This window comes from Vanessa tameamea, chromosome 5 (genome assembly GCF_037043105.1).
Source record: "Vanessa tameamea isolate UH-Manoa-2023 chromosome 5, ilVanTame1 primary haplotype, whole genome shotgun sequence".
In the NCBI taxonomy this organism is placed as follows: domain Eukaryota; kingdom Metazoa; phylum Arthropoda; class Insecta; order Lepidoptera; family Nymphalidae; genus Vanessa; species Vanessa tameamea.
The window spans coordinates 10,668,966-10,686,511 of NC_087313.1; the positions used below are offsets into that span (position 1 = coordinate 10,668,966).

The 17,546-nt window shown below is 30.6% G+C and overlaps 2 protein-coding genes across 2 annotated transcripts in view; one reads left to right on the forward strand and one right to left on the reverse strand.

Moving 5' to 3' along the window:
• The window catches only part of LOC113392301 (GTPase-activating Rap/Ran-GAP domain-like protein 3), a 133,898-nt gene that overhangs the window by 15,596 nt on the left and 100,756 nt on the right, over nucleotides 1-17,546 (forward strand). The window contains exon 2 of the mRNA XM_026628658.2: nucleotides 10,726-10,750. Within this exon, the coding sequence (XP_026484443.1) occupies nucleotides 10,726-10,750 (25 nt within the window). The remainder of the gene's footprint in view (nucleotides 1-10,725; nucleotides 10,751-17,546) is intronic.
• On the reverse strand, nucleotides 16,029-17,449 carry LOC113392303 (ZZ-type zinc finger-containing protein 3). Its single transcript, XM_026628661.2, has 2 exons — nucleotides 17,279-17,449; nucleotides 16,029-17,095 (listed from the first exon to the last, which is right to left on the reverse strand). Exon 2 carries the CDS (start codon nucleotides 17,091-17,093, stop codon nucleotides 16,131-16,133), a length of 963 nt encoding a protein of 320 aa, XP_026484446.1. The 5' UTR covers nucleotides 17,094-17,095; nucleotides 17,279-17,449; the 3' UTR covers nucleotides 16,029-16,130.

Here is a 17,546-nt window from a genome sequence, read left to right on the forward strand (position 1 = left end):
TGTGGTGAGTTTCAATGTTTACAGAATACATTTACAGGTGAACAATTGCTATATATGCAAATACCCCGTCAGTTTCAGTCCCTTAAGTGCGCATTTACGTAGGAATAGCTGGGATTCTGAATTGGACTTATGTATGTATATAGTTAAGAATTACATATTTTATTTTTTAATTTAATATTTAATTTAAGAAAATCAATTCAAAGCACTCCCGTGTCCGATGCAAAAATTTAATGTTTTAAATACGGATAGGTACATAATGTATCTTTGTTACCCCCTCCATTTTTATGACATAAAATAATTCTTATTCATATAATTGAAATATAAGCATGTTATTGTTATTATATGTTTTATATAATATCTATCATATACAAGATTTTTATTTGATGCTTGGACCGACTCTAGCTTTTATTGGGTGGTGCAAGTACTTTAATAACTCAAAAAATTAAAATATAAGTTCGAAGGCTAATTATAATATTATAGGCTATACTATAAATCTAAACGACATATAAGTGCCATTCTTTTAAAAAGATTGGGTCACTTTTACATGCAAAATCTTGGCTATAAATCAACAGCGAATTTGCAACTTTGCCAGTCATATTACTATATATTTAAGCAAACTACGAGATCTGTAGAAAAACATCAAATATTTATGTTCGGTTTATGACATCTAGTGCAATATTAGTATTGCAATCTCAACTCAATCAACACTGAATCAACAAAACACGAATACTGAGCCATTTAATATTGAACGTAGCTATTTCAACATTCTCGTAATGCGCTCACAGATGAAATTTCCAGCTGAATGCTATCACAGAATGTTCATACATGCGTACTTTGCATATAGGAAAACAAATATAAAACTACACCAGTTCTGAACCTTGTATTACACACCTTTACACCACTACACCTTTATGTAAGTATACGAAATATTTCGTTGTTTTATGATAAAAACGCAACTTATTGTACTTTATAGTACTTAAATATGAATATATTCTACTTATAAATCTAACGTAAAATAACTGTACACATTTCTATAAAAAGGACAATTAAAGAAAAAAAATTAATATACAGAGCCGAGATGACCCAGTGGTTAGAACACGCGCACCGATGATTTCGGATTCAAGCCCAGGCGAGCACCACTGAATTTTCATGTGCTTAATTTGTGTTTATAATTCATCTCGTCCTCGGCGGTGAAGGAAAACATCGTGAGGACACCTGCATGTGTGTAATTTCGAAATTCTGCCACATGTGTATTCCACCAACACGCATTGGAGCAGCGTGGTGGAATATGCTCCATACCTTCTCCTCGAAGGGAGAGGAGGCTTTAGCCCAGCAGTGAGAAATTTACAGGCTGTTAATATAATGTCATTTAATATACTAGTGGTAAAAACTCATAGTAACGCTTTGAGAAATCTATAGTCTGGGGAGGTAATTTCCAGCAGCCATTCATCCTTCAGTATAGTTCCAAACATCAATAGTATGTGCAAATATAAAAGTTATTATTGAATACCAATTAAATCTTCTGATGTTAAATTTGTACCTAAATTTTTATGAATTTTATGGCTATTATAAACATTACCTTAAATCTTTGTCATATAGAAGCGTTTTTTTGCAAACATTTTTTGAACGACTTTAAGCTTAATTCGCTTTATTGTACGGAAGCTAATGGAATAACTTTTTCTTACCAAACGAGAGCTAATCAATAACATCAAGGGAATGTTGTTTTATAAATCTACTTTCCAGGAACGAATCGTAAATTATATTATATCAACCTTATTATAAATTAACCACTAGGTTATAAAAAATATATATATTTCCTAGTACTCATAAATATATATAAGAAATATGACAGAAGTAAATTAATATCTTAATAGGAAAAATATAATCAGTATGCTCCTGTGCTCTGCAAAGTAACTAAAAACATTACTGCTTTCTCGATTTAATGTGATGGATTCTTTGATATAAAGTGCCATATCAGCATAAAATTATATGGTAGATAAAGTAAATTACTCATACATGTAGTATTACTTCATTTTTAATATGTTTTTATATGGCATATGAAGCTAATAATACTCTATAATCTGAAAAAAAGTATATTTCCATTTGAGTTTTCTACACCCAACATTAAAATTATATTGATCAAATTATTTTCAAGTTAATTTACACATTTATATATGAAGCCATTGCCTACCATAACTTGGTTGTAGGGTTTTGTGCAAGCTCGTCTAAATCCCACCCACTCATCAGATATTCTACCGCCCAACAACAGTCCTTAGCATGTTTGTGTTCCGGTTTAAGGGAGAGCGAACTAGTTTAACTACAGGCAAAAGCGACATTACGTCTTAGTTTCCAAGATTAGCGATGTAAGGAATGGATAATATTTCTTACAGCGCCATTGTCTAAGGTGGTGACCACTTACCATCAGGTGGCCCAATAACTCGTCCGCCAACCTATACAATAAAAAAAAATACATTTGGAACCAAAATTGTATAGGATGAGTAGATGAGTAGATCGTTTTCTGTCTTTTGTTATTCGTATCACTTAATTTGAACATTCTTAATTGTTATTATTTTTGTAATTTATGTCGTACTTGTGCTTGAAGAAAATAATTTTTAAGAGAACTCGAGCAGCAATTTGAAATAAGCTTTAAATATTATTTTAATACATGCGGAACTTATCTAGTAGTAAGATATTTAGGGACTGTTACTGTATACCTACTTTTGCATAACAGAATCCGTATAATACAGCTTATGTGAATGCCAAACGCTTGATACAATAGCTGCTCGTATATTGAAGCCGTGTTTTCTTTTATACGAGTATATCGTATAAAACAAAACAGACGCATTAACGAAGGGTACCTACCGCTAGCGCTACTTAAACTCTCCTCACCTTTTTGGGATAAAATATAGCCTTTTTTATATCCCAGAACACACACGGTAAGGTTATAATTTAGTTTTTTTGACTCTGTTTTGTTTACAATAAATGCAAATATTATTTTATAATTGTAGAGAAGCATGTTTAATGTTTCAAAAAAAAAAACTCAAAATTCCTTTATTCAACATAGAAGCATCACACTTACCTATTGATGGTCAAATTAAACACTACCACCGGTTCGGAAAAAGGAACACCCTGACCTGAGAAGAACCGGCGTAAGAAACTCAGCCGTTTTTTTTAGGGTCGTTTTTTTTTTGTCAAATTAAGTAGATACTTAATTGTATATGAATAGAAACAAGAGGCGATCGTTTCATTCCCAAGGTGTGCTATCAAACATAAACTCACTAATTGTATAGTAACCTTTCGCACACAAGCGTTCCTTAACAATTTTTTTTAATATGGCAACAGAAGCATTTTGAACGCTTTCTGGGATCCTGTTGTAGAAGCGTATACATTGCTCCACAAAAGAGTTACTGACTCTATGCAGTCGAGTAGCAGGAGTAACAAGATTGTGTTTGTTCCTTGTACCAATGTTATGAAAATCACTTTTTCTCATAAAAACATCAATATTTTTCCGTACATACAAAACATTACAGAATATATATTGAGAAGCAACAGTCAATATCTTAATTTCTTTAAATTTATATTTTAATGATTCCTTGGCTCCTAGGTTATAGATTGCGCGAATAGTCCTCTTCTGCAGCACAAATATAGTACGGATAGCGGCTGCGTTACCCCAAAGGTTACCGTAGGACATTATACTGTAAAAGTAACTGAAATAAACTAGGCGAGCCGTATCAACATCGGTAAATAATCTAATTTTTTTGACCGCAAATGCCGCAGAACTCAGTCTACCCGCCAATCCGTTTATATGGGGGAGCCGCTGTAACTTGGCATCAAGAGTAAGGCCAAGAAATTCAGTTGTTTCAACTGGATCCATAGATTCCCCATTGATAAGTACATCGGGTTTTACATTTTGCACGTTTGGTGTGCTAAATTTTACAATTTTAGTTTTTTTATTATTCAGCCTAACCTAACCAGTGTACTATATTAGATATAGCATTGTTTACATCGTCATACTGTACCTGTTTCCTATTTATTTTAAAAACCAAAGAGGTATCATCAGCAAACAATACTATATCATGTTTGTTCCCAACAAGAAAGGGCAAGTCATTTATGTATACGAGGAATACAAAAGGTCCAAGAAATGATCCTTGTGGGACCCCCATACCAACTGAGACCCCAGGAGACGTTATCCCTTTAACGTCGACCCTCTGAATTCTATTGTTAAGATAAGAAGTCAGAAGGTCGAGTGCACATTCTCTAATTCCATAGTTATATAGTTTCCTGACCAGAGTTTCATCTTGAACACAATCAAAGGCTTTGGATAAGTCGCAGAAAATCCCTAAGGCATCTTGCGACTTCTCCCAGGCTTCATAAATATTTCTTATAAGTTCAATACCTGCGTCGGTACTCGAGCGACCCCTCTTAAATCCAAATTGTTTTCTATGAAGCAGATTGTATCTATTGAAATATGCTAATAATTGATTTAGAATATTTTTTTCAAATATTTTGCCGCGGGTTGGTAGTATTGAGATTGGCCTATAGTTGTTAGGATCTGAAGAGCTACCAGATTTAAATATTGGAATGACTTTACTATGTTTCATCAGGTCAGGAAATACACCACGTTGAACAAAATCATTGAATATTATTGCAAGATTAGGGCAATCATTGAATTAATCACCTTTACAGAAATACCCTAAGATCAGCAGTTTTCTTAATGTCTAATGACTTAAATGTACAAATTATGTCATTGGTGTTTACAGCAATGATCAGTTAAACACATACAATCAATATCATTACAGGTCAAAAATAATTCAATTTTTTGGTCCGTCCCTAACATTCCTTGAATATTTTGGTGCACCAGGTTTACAATTTTATTATTAGCTATTTTCTTTTTCTTTTTATTGGTTTCTATGGTAACTATACTATTGGTGCCAGAGACTACCTCTATTGTCTTAGAATTTAATTTAAATTACTTGGAACATGTTCCAAAATATATGGTCTTGTATTATTATACTGCTCAATAGAAGCAGTTGTCTGGTCAACCAAACAGTTGGTTGATTTTGTAACAATAAAATATGATAGTGTGCTTGCTATCTGTCTCTTATAAAAATTTCTTGTCATGTCAATAAACATGAATTATTATTAATTATATTATTAATATCAATTAATTCCATTTTATTATTGATGTCATTTTAGCTTAGTTTCTCTTGCTTTTCGTTATTATTATTTGATTATTAAATATTATTAATAGTTTAATGTTTTTAATATTAGTATAATTTGTATTTTTAGGTTATTTAAGCACTAGTAATTGTGAAAAGGAACTTGAACAGATTCTTTAAAAAAATTCTAAAATATTATTTCATCAAATATTTATTATATTTTTAATGAAGCCTCTTAGGGTTTGGTATAATATAAACAGTGCACGATTTGTTTCGTGAACGGAGCCGCATGAAACTGTTAGTACAGTAACTTAGGTTTAGTCGTAAGTTTTTCTGAGTAGCAATATGTTTTTATGTCGGTTTTACGACTCCCCGGTGACTTTTTCATCAAATACAGCAAATTTAATATATTATGTATAATGCTAACAAATTACAAAGTTTTTTTTTACATAAATAAAATATACACTCGGTTTGTATGAAGAATTATGAGTACATTATTATGTTAGAAACTAAGAATATATTTTTTCTATCAGCTTAGTTTTGCATTAAATTGAATAAATCGTAATTATTTTTTCTTGGGCAATTAAAAAATGCTAAACGAATGACTTAATTCATGATTGCGTCGATTTATTCAAATATTAATTAAAACCTCTCGATTTTCCACTGAAATAGTATGAAATATAATTTTTCACACGAAAAGTTTCACTCATAAATGTATATTTTTTTTAAATTTCTGTAAATAAGAGACTGCGTATTTATTACGGAGCCTCCAAAACGAGGTTGAATATAATTTTAGATATTTTTAATTTATCCGGCGCTTTGGCATAACAGGGATAACAGAATGGTAAAATCCGCCCAATCTTATCCGAGCCTTACTACGTTATGTATGTATACTACATAGCACTAAAACACGTAGCTATAATTAAATGAAAATGTTCTAGATCCCGACTTCGTACGGTTAAAATAAGGATTCATATTTTCATGTTTCTAACTTCAAATAACAAAGACTTATATACAACTTAAAGTTTTTTTTTTTTGGTATTTGTAGGCGGACGGACAAATACCCACCCATAGACATTAGCGCTGTAAGAAATATTAAACATTCTTTACATCGTCAACCTTGACAGCTAAGATAGTTTGTCCCTTGTGCCTATAGTTACACTGGCTCACTCAAATACTGAGTATTATTGTTTGATCGTAGAATATCTACTCAGACGGTCCTAACTCAGACGGGCTTAACCAATTATATGAATTAAATAGTTTTGGAATAGTGTTACGACCTCCATGGTCGAGTAGTGTGTACACCGGTTTTCATGGGTACGCCACTCCGAGGTCCCAGGTTCGATTCCCGGCCGAGTCGATGTAGAAAAAGTTCATTAGTTTTCTATGTTGTCTCGGGTCTGGGTGTTTGTGGTACCGTCGTTACTTCTGATTTTCCATGGCACAAGTGCTTTAGCTACTTACATTGGGATCAGAGTAATGTATGTGACGTTGTCCAATATTTATTTAAAAAAAAAATAATAATAATAATAAGTCAAGTAGTAGGTATAGACATCGAATGAACTCCTGCTTCAATCGACGATGTTGTGTTGACAAATCTTTTATTCGATCGAAGTTTGTATTCTGATTTTTAAAATATCCAATCTCCTTCATCAAAGTCAAAACTGTAATCTATAATATAAACAAAATAAATGGAGCGAAGGTTTGTTTAAAGTTTAGATATCTGAAAATGTAAATCTTACTTGATCTCTTTAGAACTTAACTCGAAAGTTTAAACATGCTACGACTCAGCCGTTTCATTCGTTATTGTAAACAATCGGCAACATTGAGGGTTTTCCAAAGAAATTTTCCGGTATCTTATTAAATAGAACATCGTTTTCTTCTGGCGTAAATCTTGATTAGATATAAACATGGTTTAGGGCGTAATAAAACAATTTCATTATGATTTCTAAGTCATGCATTGAATGATAATAAATTATTACATAACTAGATGAAAACCCGGTTTCGCACGGATCAAATAAATCCAACTAAACAAATACGGTTTATCTTCTATTTTTCATAAACTTTGATCTATAATTTACTGTGGATAAGTTTCTATCGAATCTACTGAACCCTGCACGAAATTATTATTTGGACCACACTTTCTGAATGCACCCGTAAATGTCAAACATGGCGACCCGTTGAACTGTCATGAATCTTATAGATAATATCGAAATATCTCGATTATATGAATTTTGAGATGTCGTTTAAAATATCTTTCTTCTTCTATCTTTAATATCTATCGTAGACCTGCACGAAATGATTATCTAACATACATAGATATAGATATATCATATTAATATTATGTAGAATATAAAATATATTGCACCTATTTGAACGAAATTTACTTAACATATTCAAGTATAAATTATAATATTTCATAGAAAATATCAGTCTCTTCAAAATTTAAACGTATATTTCGTTCTATTATCTTTGAAGCTAAAAAAATTCCGTCATATAAAATTGGACGTTGATATATCTCTTTGAACTAATAGACTTCGACTGTTTGACTGATCACCATGAAAGCTATATGTATTTTTCAGGAATTAAATACTATCCACTTTTTTGTAACTATATTGCTCAGCAGGACTCCAATACCGTGGAACCGATGGTCATGATATTTTTTTACTTTGATTTTGATCGCGGCGTATATTTGATTGCAAGTCATATCGTAGCGTAGAAAAAGTGATTGCAACGCATAGTGGGCATTACCTAGTTAAGTATGTTGTTACACTATGATATAACATTAAAAAATATTTAGAGCCACTATCATCTGGCGGCACATGCATTTTTTCAATTGAAACAATCACGTATTGTTACATTACTCTTTTAGTCTTTCTAAATAGTTATAGTACTTGTAAAGTATACTTTTTATTCAAATATGAGTGACATAGAAAGATGCAAGCCCTGAAGCGGTTCCTTTGTGCCTATCACAAAGGCTTATAAAATGAGAATAAAGAGAATTTAGAACCAGCATCGTGGCACATAAATCACTCGGTACTTCAGAGTTGGTTTATAGTCTGAGGTCCAATCCTGTAATATGTGTGCTCATATATTATTTTATTGGAATACTATTTGAATAGAATATGACATTTGCTCAAGAACTTGTTTTACTGCTTAAGAATATATATATATTTTATGAGTTACGTGTATGTATACTCACCACGGGTCTGATAAACATTTTTAAGCATATAAAACAATTATCAGCTACTGCCAGTAAATGAAGACAAAGATTACTTCGAAATAACAAAAACAGAAACAATCTAGCAAATCTTGAATGCTCTAAGTTCAATGGTTTGTTCTTCAAACAACCCTCAAAGAATCCGAAGCATTTAATTTAACTCGCTTTGTGTAATAGTTTTAGTCGCTTAAATATTTAACATTCTATCCCACGACTACATTTGACGATAAATACGTAATTTAGCATCAAATGTAGTCTCATTATTTAATTAACTTTTTTTACAAAACAATATAATTTCTGTATGATATTCATTAATGTAGTACAAAAAACAAGAATTAATATTTTATAAAATTTAAATTTAACATAATCTATGACAAAGAAGGTTACATTTATTAATTTGTATTTTTAAATGTTGAAAAAGAGTAATGACTGAGTTTCTTGCCGGTTCTTCTCGGTAGAATCTGCAATCCGAACCGGTGGTAGCGTTACTTAATATAGTTTGTTAAATGACAATTCAAAAGTGCTTGTAAAAGCCTACTTGAATAAACTATATTTTTATTTTTATTTTTGAATAAATAAATAAATCCGCATTAAGTTTATGATATAATTTAATAAAATCTTTAATGGTTTTTATACTATAAAAGAGCTCATTCAACTATAAAACTAACGATTAGTCACGTGTGTTATAATGAACAGAGTGTAAAAAATGGATATTTACACGCAGTATATACGTAATATCATATGCATACGAAGCTTATATTCGTGACATTTTAAAACATATTATGCAGTTTTATAAGATGAAACATAGTTTTTTTTTATTCTAGAATTTTTAAGGGGTATTTATAGGCAGCATATATGTCGGCCCTATCGTTACATGCTAAATTCAATCAAAAATTGTTCAAAAAGTAAGACGAAATCAGTTGGAGAGAATTACTAAAAATTCATAATTTTCAATTGCTGAAATACTCGAAGGTTTACTAAGAATATAATTTAAAGCACCAATATTAAACAAATTTAAATTTTGTTAATATTTTAGTGTTTCTCTCAAACTGTGGTTATGGATACTTGCCAATAACAAGTGAAACATCTTCTGATACACACATACTTCACAATTGGGAGTGTCCCTTTTCCTCAAACTTTTGCTTAAACTTGCCTAGTGACATGTGTCCAGATCTAAGTCTAAATGCTATAACTAACTTACTTTCTATTAATATTACTCCTTACAAACCACGGTATCCGAGGAGGTACACAAAGCTAAAAACGATCTTTGTAAATAATAAAAGCGTTTTACGTTTTTAATGGTACATTCTACTTAATAAAATTTTAAAATGTTTGACTGACATACAAAACACGTCCTAAAGCGGTGGGCCTACGAGATGAAATTTTGCACAGGAATTCCTTATGGAACGTAGGTAAGCACGTTATCAATCAAGAGAGAATTTTGGAAAATTCATCTCTTTAAATGGCTAAAGAGGAGATAAAAGTTGATATCGAAATTCGTTCGGAAAATCGAAAATACGTAATTCGGTATTTAGATCGTTAGCAGTTAAAATCAGATGCAGTTTTTGTAAATTCATCACTTATGAAACTTAGGGTGAAAGTTTGTGTGATAGTTCATCATTTTTAAAAGTTACAAATATTGTAATCGCTATTTATGCTTCCCTTTATGAGTAAAAGATAGCTGTTAAAACGCTTATGGGAATTCATCACCCAAGAGGGTAAAATTGGGGATGAAAGTTTGTATGGTAGTCCCTCATTTTTAAAAGTTAGAAATATTGTAATCACTATTTATGCTTCCATTTATGAGTAAAAGTTAGCTGTTAAAACGCTCATAAAAAGTCATCACACAAGAGGGTAACGTTGGAGATGAAATTTTGGGTCACTTTTTATGTTAGAAACATGGAAATCGGTGCTTTGGCTTCTGGTTATAAGTAAAAGACCTATGTGACAGTGCTTTTCTATGGGATATTCCATAGAGTTCACAGCTAGTAGAACAATAAATAAAAACATTATATTAATTTTAACTTCCATATTTTACTTTTCAAAGTGTATTTCGTAGGTATATTTTAACAAATGGTTGTCTGTAAGCAGAATCTTTTTCACGAGTATTTTTATAGTAACGTCGCCTGTGGTAAATAATATAGTTTCGCCTTTATAACCTAATTATTTTCATTTTATTATTTAATTTATTCACAATTAAAAGGCATAAGTATAATCTAATAAGATTTACAAAAATGAAATGTTTTCTTCGTAATATATTTGCTTATAAAATTAAACCAATGTGGGATTTTCAAATTTGATAAACAATTATACTTACAAAGATTAATAAAATAATGTTAATTTCAGTGTACCTCAACAAAAGCGGTCCTTGGTAAGTTTAGGTTTGCATATTAGAAATTTAAAAACATGAGATGCTGTAGATTGCTTTAGCTATAATAAAACTTTAAAAACTAAAATATCACCAAGTGCACGTAATGATAATAGTTAAATAATAAACACGTAGGCACGAAGACACACATAAATATAAAAAATAAATAAACAACCCTAATTGCTTTACACGCATTTATTTAATTAGCGAAGATATATTTGCTTATGCAAAGCGTATTATTTAAATTAAAGAAGGATACATTTCGGCTCTGCTCATTAGATATTTTTTGTGCTTATTAAGTTTTATGAGCTATCGATCGATAAACTTAATATATAAGATAAGTTAAGAGAATGAAAATGCTTTTAATATTTTTTTGTCCATTATGATGTCATGTTTTTGTTAAAAAGGATTTATTTAATATTCATTAATTTAAGTTATTACTTTAGTCTCATTTATATCTCTTAATAATCTTTATACTGATTTATTACTACTAGGGTAAGTGGCATAGACCCAACTCATACAGCCCTCCGGCGTACTGTCATAATCTAATCAAAAACATCAAAATGATCCCAAAGACAATTACTAATTTTCTAAACTAGTTAAACATATTCTAATTCTAACAACAAGAATTATAACCAAAATGGTCATGAATGAGAATGAATATTCGATACTTACGTACACATTTTGACATTTTTTTATGTTCAAAGTTTAAAATACAACAGATAATACTCAGCTTTAATATTTCTTAGTTATAAGATTAATCGGTAGAGTCATTTGAATTAAAAAAAATGTAATTAAAATCTCTTTTATATTGAATGGACGTAGGTGTGAGCAACGATAGCCTCAGAAGCCGGTTGTACAAATCCAATCATCACGCCCCTCACTAAGAGGACGTTGCTTTTATAACATCGCTCGCATTTGTAATTACTGTGGTCACTGCATCCAACAGAAATATATTTCTTTTGCGGTTTATCCTATTTTGTATTTATAAAAATATGATCCTATATGTTTATTTTTTAGTAGATTCTATAATTTTGTATTATTAATTGATAATATAATAGGTGTTCTTTATTGTATTAATTTCAGTATTATTTAAAACGTTTTTTAATATAATGTCTGTCAGAGATTTTTACATTTTAAATAATTTTCATACATATTATTTATAGATCGAATTATGTATTAGTTATTTACAATATTAATCGAATATTTAAGTACCTACCAGTGAATACTCCTAACGACCACAGATTTTAATCGCTCTTAGAGCGATCAAAGAAAAGTGGGAGTCCACGATACTTCAAGAGGATGAGACAAAAACCTCTACGTGTACCTTTTTAAATCTTGACTTACTTAAAATGTGGTTATGCTTTTAAGTGTCTTGATGACCGAATATATAACTAATGGCTAGCATATAAGATTCCCAGATCTCAAGGCCTTAGATTGCAACCCCGGGTCGGGCTAATAAAAATTACTAAGAGGAATTCTTTATGAGACGTGCATGTCCTACACATAAAAATGAAAATCTTCCGTTTGTTTCCAAGCAAGGTCCAAACTCAGAGGTGGCTTTGGTCAATTACAGGCAGATATTAAATTTATTTAAAAAAATAATCATTTCCTGTATGGTGATAGAAAAATAGAATTGTTACATAGTGCGTCAGAATATAGGTGAAATCTAGGTTACCATACATAGTTGAGTATCTACTATTGCTACTAGTATGGTCCTGCAAATCAAGCCAGCCTTTGCGATTGACCACAGTGTCGTATATTCGGTATGTCTTTATATTTTAAAATTTACGAAGTATACAAATAATATAATCTAGACATTTCATTTGTTTTACCGTTTTATGTGAAACATTTATTGCCGCGCAATACATAAAAAAATAAAAAACCAGCTACGTAATTATGTTTCGTTACAAATATATTTTGGGTATATTGCAAGTGCTTTAATGATTATCTAATATTTATATTTTATTGAACATAATATCGACATATTACATAATATTTTACTATAGTAAAATGAAAAAGGTCAAATTAGATTTTTTAATGATTAATATCTTATTGTCAGTTCTTTTAGTCTGATTGCAAATCAACATCAATTCATCACTCAACGAAGAAATACTCGCTGCGACAAAGCGCTAAAGCTCCGTCTAAAGTTTGATTTCTTAAAAAAAAAACGATGTTACAGATAATTTAATAACAGATACAAAGATTGTAATAAACAAATCAAAGAGCAAAAATTTAAAATAAGATAATAGAATTGAGAATAGGTACAGTAATTTAAATACACCTAAATGAAAATATTTACTATACGAAAATAAATTATGATAGATTTATAGATATTAAATTAAATTAACTATATTTTAAATCGTAATAAAATAATTCAACCGAGTCGGACAAGTATTCATTGGACTTATTTTGAGTGACGTGGGATCGAATAGATAAAATACTGCAATCCGCCTCAGCTATTTTTGCCCGTCATCATTCTATTACTGAAATTACTTGAATTATCCAAATTCCAAAAAAAGTACGGTAAAATACTTAAGATGAATAATGGCTAGTGATCCATCATTCGAATATTTTTTTACAATATATTATCGTAATTTGCATATTCATTTTAGTAAAACAAATTATATTCACAATACAACCCGATTTATATCTATGATTTGCTTCCAGCTGAGTTAAATAGTATAAAGTGGGAAATTGAAATTCATCATTGATACAAATTGGTATAGGCATATTACAATAGAAGCCCAATATTACAAGACTTTGAAATAAACATTTAAATCAATACTAACAAACTATGCTAATAGATGGGGAGAAGTTTTTTACAGACAGGCATATTGCAGAATTTCATTAAACGCTTCCAGCAGGTTTTCTAACGATGTCTTTGTTAACCTCCCTAGCAAAAGATTAATTGAACCCACGATTCTTGGTTAACGTGTTCTACGTAATTTAATATAAATATTGGTTAAATATAATATGTTTTAATATAATATAATATGGTAGTACAATTACGAGAAAGAGCTAATGTTAGGGCAACTGCTATTCATAAATTCCAACAAATGGTATATACATTTTTATTGCTCCCAGTGGAACGACCTTTATTTGAACTGCAATTGAACGTTAACTCATACTGTTCGCTACAATATATGACGCAACCTTATCTATGACAATATAAGTATGTATACTACGAAAAACTAAGTATGCCAAATTATATTTTATTTTGTCACGAGAAACATTAATAGGGTTAAAATTACGCAATTTTTATTTACATCGAGGACTTCAAAAAGTCTAAATAAACTAAAATTTAACAATTTGCTGACCGAAAAACATACCAACTCGACCAGTTGAAGCAATAAGACAGGTGCTGTACTTAATACTTAATTGGTAAGTTTGAATACCTATATAGGTATATACAGACTTACTTTCGTATTTGTATATTATAAAGAGCACTTGACATCCCCATTAAATTATCATAGTATATTGTAAATGTGGAATTTTATACAGAAAACGATGCCACAATTATTTATTTCAACGAGTTGGTCGCACAAATGTAACATTATAGCTGCTTTCAACATTGTTGGTATTTTTGCTTGACGTAGCGTAATTGAAACCATGTCATCAGGTGAGAAAAATGTCTCATGTTTTCGTGAATTTTCTCTATGCCATTTCCGATTCTGTCGTCTCTGTAATATTCCATGTGAAAATATATAAACGATATCTTGTAAGTTGTGATACTGTGACAATAACAGAATGATAAAATGTTAAACGTCGTTTTAGTATTGAAAAAACGAACTCGTTTTATCCCGATAGCGTAGGTATAAATAATAAGTTTTGAAAAGAACATTTCATCTCTGAATGTATTATCTTAAGAACCAACTTGAAGTCTAGAATCAACATAAAAGAAAAGTTCTTAAGTTGGTTAAAATATTAGGAAATAATAATGTAGAAAACTCAATGTTTGTGTTTGTCTCAATATATGTATATTATGAAAATGACGTGTCTATTGTTGAATTTATATTATTAGTTATATCAACATCTTTATTTTCCGTTTTGCATTAAAAATGGTCACAAACGAAATTCATCAATCTAGTTGTCATCAATTTTTTTCTAGGATCGATATATCTCGATTTGGACCCGAAAAGAGGTGGGGGTGAACCTAAATATTCTAATAGGTATGGTAGATGACGCAACAGGGTGCGAATTCCAAAGACGGAAATGTAGACATTGACCGCCCAGTGACCCAACTAGTTAGATTTTATCGATATCAACTCCGTTTTTTACTACATTATATATATCGACAGAGCTGATATAGGTTCGTACCTAGTTCGTCTTCAACAGTGCTTTGATCTTAATTCAAGAACGATTTGTTTTCGAATTTTATTCACTAAGATATATACCTATATTTGTTCATATAGTATCAAGCCGCGTATGTTCGCTTGTGTGTATTTCTAACCATGCCTGATACAATCCTGTGTATGTCTATCTAGAGGGAACGCCAGTTGCGGGCCGTGTTCATTGTTCCAAGCCAGTGGTTCATCATCACTCGCGTCGAATACCCACTATTGCGCGATCGCTCCATTAAAACTCTTGTCTCATCAAACAGTTAACAGATTGTGTCAGTGATACGTAATAGAATAAATAATAAAAATAGGGTAGTTACACAAAAATAACGGTAGTTTTTTCAATAAGTGCGATAGTTTTGTCAGAGTAATTATTCGTGACCTTCTGAATTATTTTTTGTTATATTTCGTTTATGAAATAGTTCTTTCTTAATAAAAATAACGCCTGATTTAGTATATCTATTTAGTTTTATCGTCATTGCTCACGAGGCTGTGAAGTTTAATCAAGATTCATTCAAGTGAATAAGTTATGAACCAAAATCGATTTAGAAAGTCTTGTAATTTTTTACAACTGTCTATGTATTTTCCTCCATTAAATCCTGTTTTTTTTTTTAAATAATAAAAGCAAATGTTAACGTTATATAATTATACTATAATAAAAGTACATAATATATGCTTATCTTGAAAACAATATCCTTATATTTATTTAAATATAGGAATAAATATGAATTGTATCCTGAACCATGTCGGTGCAAAATTTACAATATTTCATTTTTCATCATTCATTTATTTCTTCAACATTTATTACAAAACTATTTATGTTTATGAAAATTATTGCCATTAAAAGATATAAAGAATGTTAATTTATTTATTATTATTCTTAATATTATGGAAAGCATATCAAGTATTATAAAAAAACACATTGAAACACATTGCTAAAAATTTCCGATACAATGTGATGGGCTTATATATGTATGTGATATATATAAATGAACAATATATTTACAGATTTATATATATATCTTATATCAGGTAAACTAATGTCAAGTTATTTGCCTGACTGGTATTAGTTTTTCAGGCGGTAAAAGCTTAACAACACAATCAGTACAATAATCAGTCCCAGCATTATCAGTCCATCTTGCTCCTAGGAAACCTGTCTTTTGACACCCCACACACATTGTCTTCATTTGATAAACAGGTGAAGTCTCATCTAACAATCTCTGTTCTTTGGCCGCTCTAAGTAATTCCATAATTGATTTACTTCCTGACTTTGTATCAACAGATGAACCTTCTTGAGCCTCACTGCTGTCATATGGATCTTCCATTTTGACAGGTACATGCAGTTGAGGGAAAAATGTAGATTTTTTGTAAAACATTGATCTATTACGATCTTTAGATACCCGTTTTGGTGCTCGGCCCGGTATAGGTAGACCAGCTTTTGCTAGCTTTGTGAAGTACTTTTGTAATCTGCTCATTACTTGGATAGGTGTACGTGTACCAAGAGCATCTGCTATTTTTTTGTATCGCCTTGCTTCAATCGGTTCTTCGGGATATATTTCTAATAACTCTTCTAATCTCTTTTGCTCTTCGCATGACCATAGTTGATTAAACGTTTCAGGTTTACTATCGGTGAATGTTCGCCCCCTAACTTTTGTACTACAATCTATATCTTCCCTAATTGGTTTAGTATCTCTGTCATTATCAGATGATGACTCAATACCATATTTACTCCACTCTATATCAGGAATATCAGCAATACTTTGCCGAGGAGGAAAATTTACTTTTCCACTTTTTAAAACTTGAATAAATGCCAATGGATCTTCCAAAGCCTTTTTTTGTGCATCTGCCAAATCTTCTATATCCTTCAGAGCTTTGATTTTCTGGGCCTCTAAATGAACAATATATTTTAATAAATCAGAATAATCTTTATTTCCTCTTATAGCTAAATGATCACTTTCAAAAGCAAATTCTCCGTCGGTATCGGAAATTTCATAATCTTCATCCATGTCTGTAAATAAAGATAATATTAAACATATTATATATAGTAGTACTTAATGTCTTAAATATTATGAGACTGTTAAAGCGATGGAAGGTAAAATTATGTCTAGTACTAAATTATCTAGCAGTCCTAAAAAACTAAGTGTTAAACTAAAAAATAAATTAAATAGTGTTCAACAAAAAAAGTGCAAACCTGAGTTTAGAAGTACTTCATTAGAAGGATCGAGAAATCGGTAAGTGTTCGCTTAGCTATAATAAAATATTTTTAACCCAATTATTTTCTTGTAATTACATTGTTACTAATTCTAAATATCAGTAAAAAATAAATAGTAAATACACACTAAACATCGTTCTGTTATCGTTAAAACATGAAATGTCATTCTGACATTTTCATTATATGTCGTTCGAAAGCCTGTACTGTACTGTACAATAGTGTATAATATATTAATTACATTTCATTT

Excerpts from the sequence above, each read along its gene's own strand:
- LOC113392303 (XM_026628661.2), bottom strand. The coding sequence starts at position 17,093 with ATGGATGAAGATTATGAAATTTCCGATACCGACGGAGAATTTGCTTTT.